Genomic DNA, 22,736 nt, shown 5'->3' on the forward strand with positions numbered 1-22,736 from the left:
AAATGTACAGCAGTACAATAATGGCAGACTTTAATACCCTACTTACATCAATGCAGAGATCATTTATACAGAGTCAATAAGGAAACCTCAAATGACAGGTTAGACCAAATGGTCCTAACAGATATTTGCAGTACATTCCATCTAAAAGAACAGAATACACATTCTTCTCAAGTTCACATGGAACTGTGTTCCAATATAGATCTTTTGTTAGGCTGGAAAACAAGTCTTAATGAGGGTCAGAGTCACAGCAAACATATTTATTTTACCTCCACAATAGTATGAAACTAGAAATTAATTACACGAAGAAAACTGAAAAATCCATAAATCTGTGGAGATTAAACAACATGCTATTTAACAATCAAAAGAAATCAAAAGAGAAATAGAAAAATAATTTGATCCATGATTTTTTAAAATCAGCTTCCTACATTTTCTTCTTCTCATTTCTCTTTGGGACTTCAATGATGTGTATATTATTTCTTTTGTTGGTATGCCATAATTCCCATAAGCTTTCTTCATTTCTTTTCACTCTTCTTTTTCCTCCTGTATTTAGATAATTTCATTTGATCTGAATACTAGTTTACTGATTCTCCTTTCAGCTTATTCAAATTCATTGTTGAAACTCTTATTTAATTCTTCATTATAGTCATTGTATTGTTCAGCTCCAAAACTTCTGTTGTTCTTTCTTATGTTTTCTTTCTCTGTTGGACTTCTCATTTTGTTATTTTTTTCTGAGGTATTTTTTTCTGATATCTTTTTTTTTTTAATTTTTTTAAAATTTATTTATGATAGTCATACAGAGAGAGAGGGAGAGAGAGGCAGAGACATAGGCAGAGGGAGAAGCAGGCTCCATGCACCGGGAGCCTGACGTGGGATTCGATCCTGGGTCTCCAGGATCGCACCCTGGGCCAAAGGCAGGCACCGAACCGCTGTGCCACCCAGGGATCCCCTGATATCTTTGTTTATCTGTGTTCTCTTATAGCTCTCTTGAGTAGCTGCATAATTTTTTTTTAATATGGAATGCTTAATGAGTTTGCATGTCATCCTTGCATAAGGGCCATGCTAATCTTCTCTGTATAATTTCAGTTTTAATATATTTGCTGCAGAAGCAAGCACAAAAAACTATTTTGAATTTTATGTCCAGCAGTTTCTGGATCTGCATTTCTTTGGGCCAGTTACTGAAGGTGAACTGTATTCCTTTTGTGGAGACATAGTTCCTTGATTCTTCATAATCCTGAAGTTGTGTTTTCATCTCAGTGCATGAAGAATCAGTTACATCTCCCAAACTCATAGACTGACTTCCATAAGAGAAACCTTTCACCTGTGTGTGAGGGCACACTTTTAATTATGTAGTGACCCTTGGTCTGCTGGGGTAAGGTGAGAAATGTGGCTTGTGGTGGCACTGGGTCCAGGAAGGTGTGGTATCTTTTTGGCTCAGGCTACCAGTTTCCACTGGGTGGTCTTTAGTGAGGACTGTGGAAGATCTGCACTGGCTAAAAGGGCTGTTTTGGTCCTTAGAAATACCTACAGGTTTGGTAGCTAAGGACCAAGGAAGACATTGGTGGTGGCCAGAATCAGTGGTGTGCACACACTCAACTGTGATTGGAGCTTGAGTTGGGGGATGGGGGTCGGGGGTCGGTATGTAATCACACAGCCTGGAGGAGCTAGGTATGGGTAGGCAAAGTGGTACCAGACAGTGACAGAAGGTGGGGCCTGATCTGGGCCTACCAGCAGCTGCAGTATTTCTTGACTTCTGGTACACTTAACAGTGGCTGCATATTTCCTTAGCCTTGTTGCATGCATGCATGCTGCATTGGAGGCCAGTGATAAGTGTTAGGTCAGTGGTGCACAGTTAGAGAGGGCCTACTTCTGTGTGGGCAACAGTGTTCATTGATGAGGGAGTGGTGTTAGGCTGGTGTCTCATACTCACCTAGCTGTAGAATCTCAAGTTGGCTGCTTATGCAGCTCCTTGCCTCCCTCCTGTGGGAGTGTAAAAGGGACTGGTGTCTTATGCGTATGTAGCTATAGAGATCCTGCACAGCTGTGGGGCAGATCAGGTTGGTGGTAGGGGAAGGTTTCTGGGAGAGACTCAGGCAGCTGGTTTCAGCTAACAAAAATACCTATGGGGAGAAAGCTGGCAAGATCTGCAGGAGTCCACAGTGGCTGTGCTAACCTTTGGCTTTGTCAGTGGTAAAATATGCAGAGTTTGTGTATAGAGCAGATCTCTGTGAACCACGATTGCTCTTGGTGCTTGTTTGCTATTAATAGCTTCTCTTTTACTGTTATTCTAGCTGGCTCAGTACATCTATGGGCTACTGATCTAGATGGGGTGAAACCAAAAGTGGACCTCTGCACAGTGCCCTGCAAGGCTGGGGGGAGCCAGTTGCTCACCACACTCTTACTTTCCTAGCAAGAAAAACTCTTTTTAACTAGGGAGTTCCTTCAGAGCACCATGAAATGTGTTATGGAGGATAGGATTATGCGGGCAAAGTAAAGTAGCCTTCCTTCTCTTGTGTGATGATTTTCACTTATTGTTAAAACATGCTAAGTGGACTGTAGAGGTCTCCTGAATCTGTTGTTTGTCCAGTTGTTGATCTTTGTGGGTCTAGGAAGGTGATCTTTGTGGGACCACAGGGAACTGATGGTAGGGTTTTTTTTCTTTCAATACTTTAAATATGTCTGTCCAATATCCATTGGCTTTCATTTTTTTGATGAGACGTGTGCCATATTTCTTATCCTTTGGCCCCTTGTATGTACCCTATGGCTACTTAAGACATAGGCAGAGGGAGAAGCAGGCTCCATGCAGGGAGCCCGACGTGGGACTCGATCCCAGGTCTCCAGGATCAGGCCCTGGGCTGACGGTGGCGCTAAACCGCTGAGCCACCCGGCCTGCCCCCCACAATTTAATTTTGATGTGTTTTATGTAGTTTTATCCTGCCCCCTAGGCCAAGGTCTTATATATTATGAAATACTATTTAATCCACCCAACTATGCCCATACTTGGCAATGCCTCTAACAAGCACCAGTGTCTGCCAATTTAAGAAGGATTTATCTCTCTGGAGTTTAGTTCTTTAGATTCTTTTGCTTTTTCCCCTCTCTGATAACTTTTAAAAGGTATAACTTTGTTTCCTTTCAGGTGAATAACCAATTATACCAGAATCATTTATTAAGTTAACTACTGCTTTTCCTCAGAAATTGAAGTAACTCCTTTGTCACAGCTTAAGTTTTATATATACCTGGATTTATTTCTGTGCTCTATTTTCTTATATTACTTTTATAATCCTGCATTATTTTCAATCTGTATTGTTTTCAATATATTTGTGTTGAATTTTAATATTTATAATGCAAATCTGTTGTTCACTCGTATTATTCAGAATGTTTTTGGGTTCCTCACACATAACTAGTGGGATAATAAAAATTGATATTGTCACTTTGGGAGTTAAAATTTGTTCACCATCTTCAGAGTGTTTTCACAGTGCTGGGCCTGTTTAGTTTTGTGTCATACTTCCTTACCTTGGCCACAAAGCATGAAAACTTTTCTGCTTGGGCCATGAGTCTTAAAATCACTTGACCTGCTTTATCCACCATTCTTAGTCAACATGTTCTTGACACATTATTCAGCAGAGCTGAACCTTGAACAAATAGCATGGCATGCTTTCTTTTTCTTTTTACCCTCTTATACAGCCATAATATTCTAATTTTCTGTTTACTTTTAAAGTAAAACCTTCCAGACACTAATGTGATGAGACAGAGAAACAGTGTTATATACATCAGAAGTAAAAAAACAATAATAAAAGTCCTTTCTTTTTCATGGAAGAAGGGAATAAGATTGCTCTTCAGTAGAAGAGGTCATTAAAGAAGGCATATGTTCAACCAGAATGGTTAAATTAATAGGACTGATAATATATAGTATTGGTAAGGAAATGGAACACCCAATATCATAATACTACTTATGGGGTATAATTTAATACACCTGTTTTGGAAAAGTTTTTGACTTTGTCTACTACCCATCTACACGCATGTGTTCCAGGTGTTAATATGTTTGTTACTGGGTATATATACAACAGAAAAAAGTTTATGTCCATCAAAATATTTATACAGTCATGTTAATAGCCATTTTATTCATAATAGCCTTAAAATGAAAATAATAGTCATGTATTTAAATAGTAAAGTGACAAATAAATTGTGGTATGTTAATACAATTAGAGGCTACACAGCAATGCAAAGAAAGGAAGTACTGATACACAAAACAATGGTTCAATTTTGATTAAAAGAAGTCAAACATAAAAGATGATGCTATTTATATGAGTTTCAAAAATTGTCCTGTGTTAAGGAATAATAGTAAACCGTTTTAGCTGGGGATGGTTATTGACTGGAAGGGAGCATCAAGGAGCTGTTTCAGTTTTAGAAAGAAAGGTCTTGTATTTTCATCTTGGTTATGATTACACAGGTTTATGTATTTGTAAAATTTTATCAAGGTGCAACTTAAATTTCATACATCTTGCTGTATAGAATTGTTTTTCCACATAAAAGTAAAAATTATCTTAAAAGTGTTTAAAATGATCTTTATGCATTTTTTCTGATAACCTACCCTACTCGAGGAAACCTCAAACAAAATTGCCTTCAAGTGTGCTATTTGGAATCACAGTAAAATTGCCTAATAATTTGGGAAGACTTTATTGATAGAGCACTAAGGCTTTTTTTTTTTTTAACTCATTATGTGAAACTTATTTAGGTGATTTTCTGCATCCTGTGAGTTTTTATAAGTTTTCTACATTAACACTTATACCTTTCTTGAGCTTATTCTTAGATAATTATAGTTATGAACAGGCTTCTCCTCCATTTATGTTTCTTTTTTTTCATTTATGTTTCTTATATATTGCCAATATCTAAAAGTTATTTTGTACATTTATCTTTTGTCACTTGTCAAATTTTTCCTTTCTTTCTTTCTTTTTTTTTTTTACTTGTCAAATTTTTTCTATCATGAATCTTTTGAGTCACTTTAGTAGAGACTGTTAGGTGTTTTTTTTTTCAACTGTTGGAAAGGGAGAATTTTCCTTATTAAGACTTTACTCATTTTTACTCTTAACTAAAAACTTAAAACCTGTGTCAGATAGTTAGGGATACATCCTTGCCTTGGTCCTGTTTGGTTTGAAATGTCTTGAGCATTTCAACAATATATATATATATTTTTAACAAATATACCTTTGTCTTTACCTTGCTTATATACATTTCATCTGTTGAGTTTTTCTAAAAGTTGTTAAGTTTGGCTGCACAATTTTATTGGATACCATTTTGAGATCTAGTAATATGATCATTTAATTTCTTTCCTTCATTCATAAATTGAATTTTTAAATTTCCTAGTATTGATTCATTTATGTATTCCTGACAAAAATGAATTTGGTTATACATGGTGTGTACTCTTTTTATGCATTACTAATAGAAGAGATTTTTTGATACTTAATTTCTATCTATATTTATTTATTTTTTTTTCTCCCCCCCGCCCCCCGCCCCCCCAATTTCTATCTATATTTAAATGTAGTTTAGCTTTTGTGTTATTTTCACAATGTGGTTTGAATATTACTGTCTAAAATTGTTTAATTATTGGACTAATCAGATTTGTATTTTGGTCTAAACAAATTTTGAAACTTAGTAACTCATCTTCTAATTACCTTTAAAAGTAAAGGAACCTTTAGTTTTATTTGGCTATAGAGAAATAATTTCTTTAAGTAGACATACAGATAAAATCACAAACTTTAAAAATATTTATTTACTGTATTTTCAGTTTTCTTGAAGTTTTCATTTTTATACATTTTTTTCCTACAGTCCGTGGTGGATGACTGGATTGAATCATATAAACAAGACAGGGACATCGCACTTCTGGATTTAATCAACTTTTTTATCCAGTGTTCAGGATGTCGAGGTACATAATATTGGGATAAATAATGTGCTTTGATTCTGTCAGTGTCAAATTTATTTCATCTTTCTTTAGTTGTATATAATCCATCCTAGAACTATGTGCTAAACTTTTTCTGATAAAGATAAATATTATTTAAGGATACTTCATCTTTCTGTTCACTTTTGCTATGAAATAACAGATTTCTGAAATTTCATGAAATTTTGAAGGAAATCTAAAATTCATTTAATGAATTTGTGAATTGACATTTTAGATTATAAGCTTTTCCTGATATTATTAGTAGCTATGCTCCATATTAAGAATTTTGCTAGTTGCTAACATTATCTTGTATCATTGTCAGTATTTTGGTCCTCATTGTATAGATGTAGATGAAGTACTTGAAGCTTCAGTAATTTGTTTTAGGTAACATAAGTACCAGAATCAGATTTCTAAAGTTTATCATCCATTGGAAATCCATAGGCAATTTTTAAAAATAAAATGCAGGGGCACCTGGCTGGCTCAGTGGTTGACTATCTGCCTTTGGCTCAGGTCATGATCCTGGGGTCCTGGGATCGAGTCCCACATGCAGGAGCCTGCTTATCCCTCATGTTTCTGCTTCCCTCTCTATCTGTGTCTTATGAGTAAATAAATAAAATCTTAAGAAAACTTAAAAATTAAAATGTAATTTTATTTTTACATTAATATTTAACTGATATTTTTCTTGGGAATAGATAAATCTTAACAGATGATAAAGTGCTACATGGGGGCAGCCAATTGATAAATCAGCATCCTTTGCTTTTTAGCACAGAAAGTACAGTGATCTTTTATTGAGATCACTATTACAGTTGATTTCTTGAAGGCTTTCTTATTTCTATTTGTCACTAACAGTATTGATACAAGTAGTTTATCAGATATTTACAGAACACCTATCTTGTACTAAGTACTCTTCCAGAGGATATAAACGTTACCAAGATAGTCTCTGCCCCAGTAAGTATTAGAGTATGTGTAATTTTCAAAGGAGGCTTTATTACATACAAGGAACAGAAAGGGAAATTTACCAGTTCAATAAAGTGCTTATCAGTGCCATCTTAAGAATAATACTGTTTACAATTTAATAACAATATGTGCTAAACTTTGTATTTGCTCCCTTTAATCTGTTGGTTAATAGATCAAGCAGTTGTAATTTTTATAGATCAGGAAACTAAGAATAAAGAGCTTAGGTAAGTTTTTGGACATCATACAGTTAGTTTAAGTGCCAAACTCAAGATTCAGAGTCCGGCTTTTATTAATCTGAGTCTGGGTCCCTAAGGACAAGATATTATGGGACCAATAGAGAAGGGCTTCTGATCTAGCCCAGGCTTTGTATCTCTATGTATTTGTGAATGTTGGAGCATTTGTAAGAAAGTACATCTCAGAGGAAGAAACTGTGATGAGACTGAGGCTGAGGGATAAGAAAGTTAAAGAGGATGAGAAGGGCCAAGGTTAACAGACTATGTATAAATACCTGAAGACAAGAAAGCAGGTACACTCTTGGACATAAATGGAGTTTGAACCTGAATCCTAGAGCATTGATTGGTGAAGAGTGACAGGAGATTGTACTATTTGGAGGAACGTGACTTTGATTTTGCAGCCTTAAAATGGATAAGGCAATCACTGATACTTTAAATGTATTATGTATCTAAGTGTTCTGTTGGATTCGATTTTGAGTTTAAAACAACTGATAGTCTTTAAAATTTTCCCTTTTGTAATTCATTCCCAGGATTCAAAAGCTTTAGAATATATAAAGCAAAAAGTCTTTACCACTTCCTGCCTTCCCATCTATCTCCAAAGAGTTAATCGCGTTTAACTGTTTTGTTTTATATTCATCTGTTAGCATTTTTAATCTAATTTTGTATATATAAGTAGGAATATATATTCTTTCCTTTCCCACCACTGTTACACAAAAGCTATTGATGTATAGGGAGCTTTTTTAATACAGCATTCCTTTGTGTGTATGTACAATAATTTAGTTTAGTCTTCTATTAAGACCATTACATTATTTGTAATCTTTTGCTATTACAAACAGTACTGTAATGAGTATTTTTGTGTATACCTTATTTGTTCTTTGTGGAAGAATGTGGGAAAATGTTTTTGTAAAATTGTATGAGATACTGCCAAACTTCTGCTATATGAATTGTGCCCATTTTTAATCCCATTAGTAGTACATGAGTATTTCTTCTCAGTCTTTACAACAGGGTTTTTGTCAAACTTTGAGGTCAGCCTTATAAATGATTTAAAAATTATATGTCAGTGTGATTTCTTTTTTAAATTGAGGTGAAATTCACTTAGCGTACAATTAGCCATTTTATCTATTTACTTTTATAATTAACCATTTTAAATTGTAACAGTTCAGCAACTTTTAGTACATTCACAATGTTGAATGTTGTGTGACCACTTCTCTTATTATCAAAATGTTTTTATCACTCCAGGAGAGTATCTTATATTTATTAAGTAGTCATTCCCATTCTTCTCCTTCAACCCTTGACAAATACTAATCTGCTATCTGTTTGTATAGATTTGCTTGTTTTAGTCCTTTTATATAAAGCAGTTATATAACATGTGACCTTTTATGTCTGATTTTTTTCACTTAACCAAAATGTCTTCAAGGTTTATCAAGGTAGTGCCGTGTATCTATAATTAATTCCTTTTTATAGCTGAATAACATTGTGGTATAGATCACAATTTTTAAATTTATTCATTTGTTAACGTATATTTGGATCATTTCCATCTTTTGTTGGTTGTTGTGAATATTGCTACTATAAACATTTATGAGCAAATTCTGTATGAGTACTTGTTTCTTGATTTTGGGGGATAAATACCTAGGAATTGCTGGATCCTGGGGTAATTCTATTTTCCTTTTTAGGGAGCTGTCGGATTATTTTCTACAGCAGTTGTAGCATATATTCCTTCAAAAAATGTTTCTTCCCTCCTTTCCGTACTGTTTTCCACAGTGACCACACCAGTTTACATTCCCACCAACAATGCACTAGGATTCCCTTTTCTCCACATCCTTGTGAACACTTGCTGTTTTCTTTCTTTCTTTCTCTTTCTTTCTTTCTTTCATTCATTCATTCATTCATTCATTTATTCATTGTATCCTAGTGGGTATGATTTGTGTCCTTAATTATCAGTGATCTTGAACATATTTTCCTGTGCTTTTTGACCATTTGTATATCTTAAGAAAATGTGTATTCAAGTCCCTGTTCACTTCTAAATTAGTTTTCCTTTTGTTGTGCATTGTTAAGAGTTCTGTATATATTCTGAATACTAAACACTTATTCGATATTTAGTCCATTTTATATGTTATTTATTTTTTGCTCATGCAGGTAGTCTCAAATCTAAGAATCCATTGCTAAATAAAAGGGCATAAAGATTTGTAAAAATAACAAATAAAGATTTGTATTTTTTTTCAAATAGAGACAGTCCCCAACTTATGGTTCAACTTGTGATTTTTTAAAATTTATTTTTAAAGATTTATATGTTTAATTTTAGAGAGAGTGGGGGGTAGGGAGAGGCAGAGGGAGAGAGGTAAACAGTCTTAAGCAGATTTCCTGCTGAGCACAGAGCCCAGTGGGGCTTGATCTCATTATGCTGAGATCACGACCTGAACTGAAACCAGGAGTCAGATGCTTAACCAACTGCACCATCCAGATGCCCCTCAACTTGTGATTTTTTTAACTCTACATAGAGTAGTACAAAAATAATACACATTCTATAAAAACTGCACTTCTCATTTTGAATTTTGACCTTTTCTTGGGCTTAGAGATATGTGATAGGATACTGTCTTCTGATACTGTACAGAAGCAGTGAGCCATACCTCCCAGTCAGTCGCACAATAATGAAGGTAAACAGCAAAACACTCACAACCATTCTTTACCTCTATAATCATTCTACTTTTCACTTTCAGTACAGTATTCAGTAAATTACATGAGGTGTTCAACACTGTATTATAAAATAGGCTTTGTAGTAGATGATTTTACCCAACTGTAGGCTAACGAAATGTTCTGAGCACAGGTAAGGGAGGCTGGGCTAAGCTATGATATTCAGTGGGTTGGATGTATAAAATGCATTTCTGACTTATTTTCAGTTAATTATGATGGGTTGATCTGGATGTAACCCTATCATAAGTGAAGGAAAATCTGTAGTTTTATACTTTTAGCCGTATAATTAGGTTGTTGATCATGGTTAATTTTTGTATATGGATGATTTTAATTTGTATTTCTGTTAGGAGTGAGACTTGAGAGCTAATTCTATTTCTTTTTTCTTGAATTCTCTGTTCCTATCCTTTGCCAATTTTCCTTTCTGGTATCTTCTTAGTTTCTGAAGAGGCATTTGAAAAAATGGATTTTTAAAACATTTTGATAAAAGTTATAGAATGATATTTTTATAATATGATTAACGAAGAATGCATTTTCACAATTGGAATATAATAAAAATCCAGAAATATACCCAAGTACAAATGAAACTTTAGTAAGCATATCTTAAAACATGAAAGAAGAGAAAGACAAATTGCAACTACACTGAGATCTCATTTTTCACTTATCAGATTGGTAAATTTAAAAATTACAACAACAACAACAAAAATTACAACAACACTCTGTTGGTTAAGCTATTAGAAAATAGACCCTCTTACATTGTCTCTTTTTTCCCCCATTGTTGCATTGTTTCTTAGAATAAAAATTGAGGGATCCCTGGGTGGCACAGTGGTTTAGCGCCTGCCTTTGGCCCAGGGCATGAACCTGGAGACCCAGGATCAAATCCCACATCGGGCTCCCAGTCATCCCAGTGCATGGAGCCTGCTTCTCCCTCTGCCTGTGTCTCTGCCTCTCTCTCTCTGTGACTATCATAAATAAATAAATAAAAATTAAAAAAGAAAAAGAAGTGTTTAAAAAAAAAAATGGATACATCTCTGATGGAAATAGATTTGGCAGTATCTCCCAAAACTACATTTGTTTTATTCCAGTCATTGTACTTCTATAAATTTGCCGTGAAGATACAGCTCCAGAATTAAGAAAATGAAGGCACAGGGTTACTCAGTATGATATTATTTGCTAATACAAAATATTGGAAACAATCTAAATACTTGTATATAGGAGAGTGATTAAGTAAGTTATCATAAAGGTACAAAATGGAATTTTGTAAAAAATTCTGTGAAAAAGAATGAGGAAGATCTCTGTGGACTGATGCAGGGAGATTTTCAGGATATGTTTTTAGCGGTGAAATGCAAAGTGCAAAAGAGCATCTACAGTATGCAACTTTCTTGGGAAGGAAGAAGGGGAAAATGGACTATATACATATATCTTCCCCTTTTGAGCAAAAGGAAAGAGGAAAGACAAAAGAGAATATCGACTGGTTACCTGCAGGGTGCGTTTGTATATATAAATGAGATATAAAGTCTAGAAGGAATCGGGGTAAAAGGATGATACTTGAGTATACCTTCTTTTAAATTGAAGTATAGTTGACATCCAATACTGTATTAGTTTGACGTATACAACGTAATGGTTTCACATTTATATACATTATGAAATGTTCACAGTGATTTTCTCACCCATACAAAGTTATTACAGCATTATTGACTACATTTAAAAAAAATATTTTATTTATTTATTCATGAGAGAGAGAGAGAGGCAGAGACACAGGCAGAGGGAGAAGCAGGCTCTATGCAGGGAGCCTGACATGGAACTCGATCTTGGGTCTCCAGGATCACGCCCCGAGCTGCAGGCGGTGCTAAACCACTGTGCCACTGGGGCTGCCCTATAACTAGAACTTTATATGTCTTAATCCCCTTTACCTATTTCACCCAGTTCCTTCCTCCATTCCTCTGGCAACCATCAGTTCTATGTATATATGAGTCTGTTTCTGTTCTCTTTGTTCATTTGTTTTGTTTCTTAGATTCCATTTACATGTGAAAACGTGGATTTCTCTTTGTCTGACTTGTTTCACATAGCATTGTATTCTCTAGGTCTGTCCATGTCATATGCATGCCCATCAATTTGCTGTGATGATGGCAAGATTTTATTCTTTTTTATGAACAAGTAATATTTAAGTGTGCATGCCTGTGTGTTTACACACACACATTCTATTGATGGACATTTAAGTTGCTTCTATATCTTGCCTATTGTAAATATTGCTGCAGTAAACATAGGTGTGCATATCTTTTCAAATTAGTGTTTTCATTTTATTTAGGTAAATACCCAGAAGTGGAATTAATGGATTATAATGTATTTCTTTTATTAATCTTTTTGAGGAACATCCACACTATTTTCCTTAGTGGCTCACTAACTTATTTTCTCACCAACAGTGCATAAAGCTTCCTCCCTTTTTCCACACTCTTCTCAATACTTATTGCTTGTCTTTTTGTTACTGGCCATTCTGGCTGGTGTGAAGTGATACCTCATTGTGGTTCTGATTTGCATTTCCCTGATGATAGGTGATGTTGAGCTCTTTTCATGTGTCTTTTGGCCATCTTTATGTAATCTTCGCAGAAAATGTCTATGTTTTCTGCCCTTTTTTCTCTTATTTTTTTTCCTTTTTTTTTTTTAAGATTCTATTTATTCATGAGAGACAGAGAGAGAGAGGGGGGGTGGCAGGCAGGGACACAGGCAGAGGGAGAAGCAGGCCCATGCAGGGAGCCTGACGTGCCACTCGATCCCGGGTCTCCAGGATCACACCCTGGGTTGAAGGTGGCGCTAAACTGCTGAGCCACCCGGGCTGCCCTCTGCCCGTTTTTAAATCAGATTATTTGTTCTTTGGGAGTTGAATTTTATGAGTTCTTTATGTATTTTAGACATTAATCCTTCATCAGATAGATGATTTCAAATGTTTTGTCCTGTTTGTTACATTTCCTTTTTGTTTTATTGATGGTTTGCTTCATTGTGCAAAAGCTTTTTAGTTTGATGTAGCCCCAATTGTTTATATTTGCTTTTTTTGCCCTACTCAAGGAGATAGAACCCAAAAAATATTGGTTAAGACTGGTGGTCAGTGGTTTACTGCCTGTTTTCTTTTAGGAGTTTTATGTTTTTAGGTCTTATATTGAAGTCTTAATCCATTTTGAGTTTTTTTTTTTCTATACGGTAAAAGAAAGTGGTCCAGCTTTTTCTCTCTCACTCTCTTTCTCTCTCTCTCTTTCTCTCAAATAAATATATCTTCAAATTTTTTTTAAAAAAGAGAACGTGGTCCAGTTTTATTCTTTTGCATGTAGCTGCCCAGTTTTGTCAACATGGTTTATTGAAGACTGTCTTTTCACTATTGTATATTCTTGCTTCCTTTATCATAGATTAATTGACTATATATGCATATATTGGTTTATTTCTAGAGTCTCTGTTCTGTTGATCTATGTATTTGTTTTTGTTTGTATTGAATCTGTGAATTGCTTTGGGTAGTGTGGACATTTTAACAATATTCAATCTTTTAATCAGTGAGCATGGTATATCTTTTTATTGTCTTCAGTTTCTTTTATATCAGTGTCTTAATAGTTTTTAGAGTACAAGTCTTTCACCTTTCTTGGTTAAATTTATTCCTAAATATTTATTCTTTTTGATGCAGTTATAAATTTCTTTTTCTGCTAGTTAGTTTTAGCGTATACAAACATAACCAGTTTCTTTATATTAATTTCATACCCTGTAACTTTACTGATTGTAAACAATCAGTAAACACTGATTGTGTTTATTAGTTCTAATAGTTTCTTGATGGAGTTTTTAGGGTTTTCTATATATAGTGTCATGTCATCTGCAAATAATGACACTTTAACCCTGTCTTACCAGTTTGGATGCCTTTTCTTTCTTTTTGTTGTCTGATTGCTGTGGCTAGGACTTCAAGTCTATGTTGAATAAAGGTGGTGAGAGTAGACATCCTTGTCTTGCTCCTGATCTTGAAGGAACAGCTTTCAGCTGTTTACCATTGTGACGTTAAGTGATTTCTCATATTTGACCTTTATTATATTGAGATGTGTTTCTTCTCTATTCTGTTCAGAATTTTTATCATAGATGGATTTTGCCAAATGCTTTTCCTGCATCTCTTGAGATAATCATAGGGTTTTTATTCTTTTATTTTGTTAATATGGTGTATCACATTGATTTGCAGATATTGAACCATGCTTGCATCCCTGGAATAAATTCCACTTGATTATAGTAAATGATCCTTTTAATATATTGTTGAATTCAATTTGCTAATATTTTGTTTAGGATTTTTGCTTATATATCTCAGGGATATTGGCCTGTAATTGTCTTTAAGTGTCTTTGTCTGGTTTTGGTATATATGTAATGCTAATCTTGGAGAATGACTTTAAAAACATTTTTTCCTCTTGAGTTTTTTGGAGTAATTTGGGAAGGATAGTTATTAATTCTTTTTAAAATGTTTGGTAGAATTTCCCTGTGAAGCCATCTGATTCTGGCCTTTGGTTTGTTGAAGTTGTTGATTACTGATTGAATTATATTACTTAGTAACCTGTCCAGATTTTCTTTTTCTTCCCTAGTCATTCTTGGAAGATTGCGTGTTTCCAGGAATTTATCCATTCCTCTTAGAAATCCATTTTGTTGGTGTATAATGTTGTCGTAGCAATCTCTTATTCTTTGTATTTCTATGGTGTTGGCTATAATTTGTCTTTCATTTGTAAGTTTTTTATGTCCTTTCTCCTTTGATGACTGTGGCTAAAGGCTTATCAATTTTCTTGATCTTTTCGAAGAACTAGATCTTATTGATCTTTTCTATTGTTGATTTAGTCTGTAATTAGGTTTTTTCCACTTTGTTCTTATTTTTTCTTTATACTTAGTGCTTTGTTTATTCTTTTTCTGTTTCCTTTAGGTGTAAGGTTAAATTGCTTACTTGAGCTTTTTATTTGTTTCTTGAGGTAGGTTTGTATTGCTATAAACTTCTCTTACAACTGATTTTTGTTTTTTAAATATTTTGAACTGCTGTGTTTCCAATTTCATTTGTCTCAGATATTTTCTGATGTACTTTTTGGCTTCTTTGTTGCCCCATTGGTGGTTTATTAGAATATTCTTTAGCTTTTTCAGGTGTTTGTGGGTTTTTTTTTCTTAAAACTATTAGTTTTATAGTGTTGGGATTTTAAAAAGATGCTTGATAGGATTTTAACCTTCATAAATTTATTGAGACTTGTTTTGTGGCCTACCATGTTATCTATCCTGGAGAATCTTCTATTATGCACTTGAAAACTGTGTATTCTGCTAAATTTTGATGGAATGTTCTGTATATATCTGTTAAGTCTATTTCATCTTTTGTGTTGTTCAGAGACAGTGTCTCCTTCTTGAGTTTCTGGCTGAATGATTTATCCAGTTATGTAAGTGAGGTGTTACAGTCCTCTACTATTATTGTGTCAATGTCATTTTCTCCTTTTATGTTTCTAAATATTTGCTTTTATATGTAGGTGCTCCTATGTTCAGTACATAGATATTTAAAATTGTTATATTTTCTTGCTGGACTTTTCCCTTAATCATTAGGTATTGCCTTTCTTTGTTGCTTCAGTCTTTGTTTTAAAGTCTATTTCGTTTGATCTATGTATGTATTGCTACTGCTGCTTTTTTTTTGGTGGGGGGGGGGGGGGCTTCTCTTTGCATTGAATAGGTTTTCATTCACTTTGAATGTGTAGATGTTTCTAGGTCCGAAGTGAGTTTCTTGTAGTCAGCATATGGATGGGTCTTTTTTTAGTATAGAGTTGTCTTGTCTATTAGATCATTTTAGTCTGCTTACATTCATAGTGGTTATTGATAAGTATCTACTTAATGCTGTTTTATTAACTATTTTCTGGTTGTTTTTATAGTTCTGCTTTGTTCCTGTCTTACTCTCTTTCCTTTTGATTTGATTACTTTCTTTAGCATTATGCTTTTTTTTCTTTTTCTTTATTTTATATCTTTTTAAAGTTTGGTTTGTGGTTATCATGAGGTTCATATGTAACATCCTAGGCATATAAATTTATTTTAAATTGATGGTTGCTTAAGTTTGAACACATTCAAAAAGCATTACATTTCTACTGCTTCCATATTTGATGTTGCCTTAATTTATTCTTTTTTGTTAAGATTTTATTTATTTATTCATGAGAGACGCAGAGAGAGAGAGAGAGAGAGAGAGGCAGAGACACAGGCAGAGGGAGAAGCAGGCTCCATGCAGGGAGCCTGACGTGGGACTTGATCCCAGGTCTCCAGGATCAGGTCCTGGGCTGAAGGCGGCACTAAACCGCTGAGCCACCTGGGCTTGCCCTATTCTCATTTTTAAAATTCTTTTTTTCTTTTGGTTCTTTTTTATACTTTCTATCTCTTTCTTGAAGTTCTCACTGAGTTCATCCGCTCTTGTCTCAAGTCTGGTGAGAATCTTTATGACCATTATTTTGAATTCTTTATCAGGTAGATTGTTTATCACAATTTCATTTAGTCATTTTTCTGAGATGTTATCTTAATTTTTTGTTTTTCTGTCTCTTCATTTTGTCTTACTCTGTGTGTTTGTTTCTATGTATTAGGTATAGGTCAGGGACATCTTCTGGTCTTGAAAATAGTGACCTTATATATGTGGGCCTTATTAGCTCAATCTCCTTTGCTCACCAAAACTAGGTACTTCAGGGGTTTCCCCTGCGTAGGTTGTGTGTTGCCTCCCTACTGTGACTGTGTATTGTCTGCTGTGGTTGTTTTTGGAGTGGCTGGCCTCTAGCCCAGCTGGCTGCAATTAGCATTTTTAGCTACTGTGGGCCACACTAGTAGATAAGGATGTCCCTTGACTTGGCTGGCTGAGTGTTCTGTCTGAAGCTTCTGCAGTTGTTTTTGTTGGGTGTGCTTAGCCCCCAGCCATAGTTGACTGACAGGCCTGGCTATAGGTATTGTGTTAGTAGTGGTGGGTGGGGCTGTTTCCCCCTTCTGACTGCAGGATTTCCTTTTGAAGAGTGCCAGTCCTGGCCAGTGCTGCCTGTCAAGGGTGACAGGGCAGTAGTCACTTTGTGGGCATGTTGGTTTTTTTTTTTTTTTTTTTTTAATTTTTTTTATTTTTTTTTTTTATGATAGTCACAGAGAGAGAGAGAGAGAGGCAGAGACATAGGCAGAGGGAGAAGCAGGCTCCAAGCACCGGAAGCCCGACGTGGGATTCGATCCTGGGTCTACCAGGATCATGCCCTGGGCCAAAGGCAGGCGCTAAACCGCTGCGCCACCCAGGGATCCCGGCATGTTGGTTTTAATTGAGGTTGCTTACTGGGTATGAGTGAGCAAGAGCCGCTTTGGTAGATGCCAGCTGGTGCTGGTCCCCAAGGGATCACCAAGGCATGACAAGGGGTGCCAACAAGACAGATGGAGAGTGTCAGAACTGGCTCTTGTCATCTCATTGGTCAACCTAGGCTGAAGGAGAACCGGAAAAATGGTGCCTGCCAGCACTTCAACTTCTGAAGAAAATTACTCCAGATCCCTGCTGTTTTGGCAAATGCCCTAAAATTAGTCAATAAGTCGTTTCTGCGATGCAGGTGCTTTGCAAACTATTTCATTGCTGGATCTCAGAATGAGTGATATTGTGTACTAGCCCATTAGAGCATTGTTTCAATTTCCTGTAGCACTCTAGCTCTTTTAGAATTAAGCCCTGTTGATTTTCAAAGCCAGACACAAATGGGGCCACATCTTGGTTTAGATTGCCAGGGTGGGGCTTGTGCCTGATGTGGGGCTTGATCTCCTCACTCCTCAGGTAATCCTCTGTGTTTGTGATATCCCTCTTGCTTGTTGTACTTTTTCACTGTGTTTTTTGTTGGTTTATTATTGTTTATTTCTGATTGAATCTCTGCCCCTCCTACCCTTCTTAAGGTGGTGTTTTCTTTATTTCTTTAGCTGTTTAGGCTTCAGGTCATTTTAAGAGTGAGTTGTAGTATACATAGTTTAGCCTTGATATGTCTGTAGGAGGAAGTGAGCTTAGGATTGTCTTACTTTGGCATCTTCTCAAGCTCCCAGAATATACTTTGGAATAGTCCTGACTTTTGGAGTTACCTTAATATTTGTTCCACTAATCCATGAGCATGGAATGGAATGTCTTTCCATTTGTTTGTGTCATGTTCAGTATCTTTCATCAGTGTTTTATAATTTTCAGAGTACAGGTAATAGACCCCTCCTCCTTTTTAAAAGATTTTATTTGAGAGAGAGAGTGTGTGTGAGTGCATGAGCCAGGTTGGGGGGGGGGGTTGGTCAGAGAGGGACAGGCAGACTCCTTGCTGAGTGGGGGAGCCTGATGCAGGGCTTGATCCTGTGACCCTGAGATTTCAACCTGAGCCACAGTCAGATGCTTAACTGAGTCACCCAGGTGCCCCAGACCCCCTTTATAAGATTAAGATGGGGAAAGTGTTGGAAATTACTCCATTGTATTCCTCACTTGATTGTATATATGAAGATGAATTTCCAGTGCATCAACAATTTAAGTATAAAGTCAACAAATAGCAGAAACAGAAAAGGAAATAGTAAATACCAGTAAGAAAGAATAAAAGCACTAGAAGTAAATATGGAAGAATTCCTTTACTAAGTGGGAAGGTCTTTTATTAATGTGACTCAAAATTAATTCTGACTCAAAACTTGTAAATGAAAATTAAAAATTTATAAATAAAATTAGTAAGTTAAAAGAACACTAAAAAATGTACTTCAAACTATACATGGAGTGCAGAGTATAGGGAAAGTTGAAAGATAGGAAAAATGGGGTGAATTTTTTTTATTACAATCTCCCTATTCTATATTAAAGTAAGACTTGTGTTGAAATCCTGTGTTAGACCTCTTGTGTTCAAAAGCATTTCCCAAATCTAGATTGCTATTTGGTTGTATCAGCCCATTTTTTCTAAAGCTATATAATAGTTAAAAACAAAATGATATTAAAACAGTCCACTGAAGAGGGAAGAGAATCAGAGAAGGAATGAAAAAACACAAACCTTTCTTTTCTAGTTCCTGGCTAAAAGGGACACCTCTTCCAGTAACATGACAAATTGTATTGTCGTGAGTGAAGAGTCTGGGCAGCTCTCCTCTTTTTTGTAGCTCTCGTATCATTATTTTCTTACCTTTACCCTGGAGTCTAGTAGATGTTATTGATTTCCTACTTTAGCTGTCTTAAGTTGGATCAGTACCCCTATTTGTTTCCTTCACTCTGCCCACACATCTGTATTCTCCTCATTAAAAAATCTCTTCATTTGAACCATCTGGAGTGAATTGTATTTACTTCTGGGAATCCTCAGAATTAATTGACTAATTCATTGTGTAATAAAGGATGGATTCAGTATCAGTGGAGTAGGAAGGATGGGGATGGAAAAGTTGGTTTAAATACTACTGACTTGGGGCACCTGGGTGGCTTAGTCAGTTAAGCATCCTACTCTTGATTTCTGCCCAGGTCATGAGATGTCACCCATCATCTGTTCTCTGTGCATAGAGTTTGCTTGTCATTCTCTTTCTGCTCCTACCTTAGCTTACACACTCACTCTCACTCTCATTAAATACATACATACATACATAAAATTCACTTAAGAGTTGCTTTTCTAATGCTGTGTAACTTTATAAACTTCATAGGAATAAATTCTAAGGAAGCTAAGACAAAACGGAATGATAGGATATCTTTATAATATTCTGCATGACAAAATAACGATATGTTATCCCTATTTTAAAATATTTAATGCATCCTTGATAATGGGCATATATATTTGGGTGTACCCTAATGCCAGTATATAACATATTTCAGAAATACATATCACAGATATTGGTACTGATAGATTTTTTTTTAACAAATGTGCCTGTTTTTACTTAATAAAGGGTGCGTTTATGAAACGTGATTTAGGTTAGAAGCACCGTCTTTTTTAGTTGGTTGTAACAAGTAATGACTCCGTTTTGTGGTGTTTGTGACTACCACTGGACTTCCAAATGCATGAGGGTCTTCTAGGAGTGCAGGATTGCTGGAGAATTATGAGAGACCATATCCTAAGGAATGCTTACTCCTAGGGTTTCCTGAACTTTCCCATTTTGTGGGCCAGTTAGTGTCTCAGTAATGTTTTCATGGTATCTGTATGCAAAAACAAAACAAAACTTAGCAATTCCTTTTTGTGGTAGTTAGTTTCAACCAATCTATTTATGTCCTAACAACTTAGGAGTTCGTTGGAAACATTGCATGCTATTCTTATAGAACCATAATTACTTACTAAAGGATATATATACCCGTTGGACATTGTACAGTTTCTTAAATTTTAGAATCACTCACCTTTCCTGTTCTATGTTGGTTTTCCAGCAGTATTTGTGAGAACTCAAAGTATAATGAATAAAGTATCATCTGATGTTGAGACTGTGAATTACCTCATGCTAATAGTTCCTATCTTGCTTGACAAATACTCGACATTGCTGTATTTCCCTTTGAAATTTTAAAATAACCCCACAGTTCCTTTATGATTTTGCTTCATGGCCAAGAGCATCTCAGTACACAATTTAGCCACTATAGCTTTAACCATTGACTGACTGAGAGCTAGTATATAGATACTCCAACTCCTTTGTCGCTCAGGTGAGATAACTTTGAAGTGCATGGCCTACTCAGACTTTTAGAGTTTTCCAAGGAGTTTAATTAGGCTCCAGTTATCCATGGTAGTAATTGGCTACATAACACACTTATTATTATTTGCTTTTTAAACTTGTTTTATTTCTCACTCCCATTACCAGTTTTATATGGGATCTCTTCCCAAAATAAACTACTTTTACTGATATTATAACTGTCTCAATCTCTTTAGAAGATAGAAACAGTTCATTATGGTTTAATTAATAATAATTATTTAATCAGTTAATCGTTAATCAGTTAATACTGTTTCAAAGTCTGCTTTCATAAATTCTTTCCTTATAACACAGTGTATATATATTGATAGTTCAGTACTATTTTTATTAAATTCTTTTTAATTGTGGTAGGTATACAGAAGAGTACATAAAGTGTAGATGTACAGGTTAAATAATAATTATATTATGAATCCCAGTGTTACCAGTACTCAGCTCAAGGAAAATAACATCGCCAGGAATTCAGAAGACTTCTCTATCATGATGACCACCTCCATTTTCCACAGAGATAAAAATACTAGTTTGATTTTTGTGATAATAATTTCCTTGCCTTTCTTTATAGCTTTACCATGAGTGGATCCATCCTTAAACAGTTTAGTTTTGCCTTCCTTTCTTCTTTAGATAATTAATTGTTCTCTTTTGTACATAATTAATTCTACTTACTCTTTTGTCTTTTTTCTGCTCAAATATTCTATCTTTGAGATTCATTAATGTTTCCTATGCCATATTTTATTCATTTTTGTTGATGTAAAGCAAATAATTCTTTGATGTGGTGGTCTTTCCCGTGCATTGTAGAATTTTTAACAGCATCTCTGGTCTCTACCCTTCAGATGCCAGTTGCACATTCCTGTCTCTCCTCCTACACTCCCTTCTCTTGTTTTGACAACCAAAAATGTTTTCAGATAATGTTAAATGTCCCTGTGGGTGCAAAATTGCCATTCTGTGAGAATTACCCTCAAGTATTTACTATGTGAATATACAAGTTAATTTAAATTACCCACACTTGAAGGAAATTAGGTTGTTGCCAGCTTTTGAATAGGATGAACAGTGTTACTCTAAGCTGTCTTTAGTACATGTTAATTCAATATCCATGTAACACAAGGTGCTGTAGTTTGTGTACTGAGAAGTGAAATTGCTGAAGTAAAAGAGATGGAACTTTTCTAGGGTAATGCCAGACTGTTTTCTGAAGTGGTTGTAGAAATTTCTTGTCCTTTTGTATTTTCATGTATGTTTTAGAATTGGATTGTCAAGTTCCATTAAAAAAAAAAAACTTGGAGTTTTGAATAGAATAAAATTTAATTTGTAAATTTCTTAACTATCATAATATTGCCATTAAGGCTGGGTAATTACTTGTTGAGGGGAGCTTTGCTGCATTGTAGAATATTTAGCAGCATCTCTGACCTCTATCCCTAAATGCCAGTAGCGTCCCACCCTAACCTGCAATTATTCATATCTGTGGGGAGTGGAAAACTAAAGTTGAGAACTACTGCTGGACAGGAGGGGTGAATTTGCATCTTTATAAAATCATATCTTCAAGTTCATGATCATTGTATATATGTTTCCATTTATTTAGATCTTTATTTTTCTCGTTTCAGAGGGTATTTTTGTGCATGAGTGAAAAGGTTTGTACATCTATTAAAATCTGTAGTTTTGGACTTAAACATTTAAAAAAGTTATTATAAACAGTGTCTTTCTGTAAAGTAAATTTTATTTTTTAGAGGAGTTTTAGGTATACAAAAAAATTGGGCCAAAATTTGGAGAGTTCCTTTTCTCTCTGCCAGTTTCCCCTGTTAATAACATCTTGCATTAGCTTGGTATATTGTTACAATTGGTAAACCAGTATTGATTCGTTATTAACTAAAGCTCATAGCTTACATTAGGGTTGTCTCTTTGTGTTTCAAAGTTCCATGGGTTTCTGCAAATGAATAGTGTTATGTATCCACCATTATAGTATCAAACTGAATAGTTTCACTGCCCTAAAAATCCCCACTGTGCTCCTTCTGAATATCCCTACCCACCCCTAACTCTCTACTCCTCATTCCTGGGTACCACTGATTTTTTAATGTTAAATCTAACATGCCTTCCTGAAATGAATTCACCTTGATCATGATGCATTATATTTTTAAAATTATTGCTTGGTTTGATTGGCTAATACCTTGTTTAGGATTTTTTTTTTTTTTGTATTTGTATTCATCAATGAAATTGGCCTGTAATTTTCCCTTTCCATTCTTTCCATTTCAGATTTTATTATCAAGTCTTTACTAAATGAA

The 22,736-nt window shown here is 35.1% G+C and overlaps 1 protein-coding gene and 1 non-coding gene across 9 annotated transcripts in view; one reads left to right on the forward strand and one right to left on the reverse strand.

Annotated features, from left to right (window-relative positions):
• Window positions 1–22,736, forward strand: part of STAG1 (STAG1 cohesin complex component) — a 395,351-nt gene that overhangs the window by 171,208 nt on the left and 201,407 nt on the right. For all 8 annotated transcript variants that reach the window (XM_077865024.1, XM_077865025.1, XM_077865026.1 and 5 more), the window contains one exon: window positions 5,824–5,920. In XM_077865024.1, coding sequence (XP_077721150.1) covers window positions 5,824–5,920 — 97 coding nt within the window. The remainder of the gene's footprint in view (window positions 1–5,823; window positions 5,921–22,736) is intronic.
• Window positions 1,007–1,109, reverse strand: LOC144294435 (U6 spliceosomal RNA). The gene has a single exon (XR_013361815.1). It is a non-coding gene; the product is annotated as a U6 spliceosomal RNA (small nuclear RNA).

This window comes from Canis aureus, chromosome 22, assembly GCF_053574225.1.
Source record: "Canis aureus isolate CA01 chromosome 22, VMU_Caureus_v.1.0, whole genome shotgun sequence".
Taxonomy (NCBI): Eukaryota; Metazoa; Chordata; class Mammalia; order Carnivora; family Canidae; genus Canis; species Canis aureus.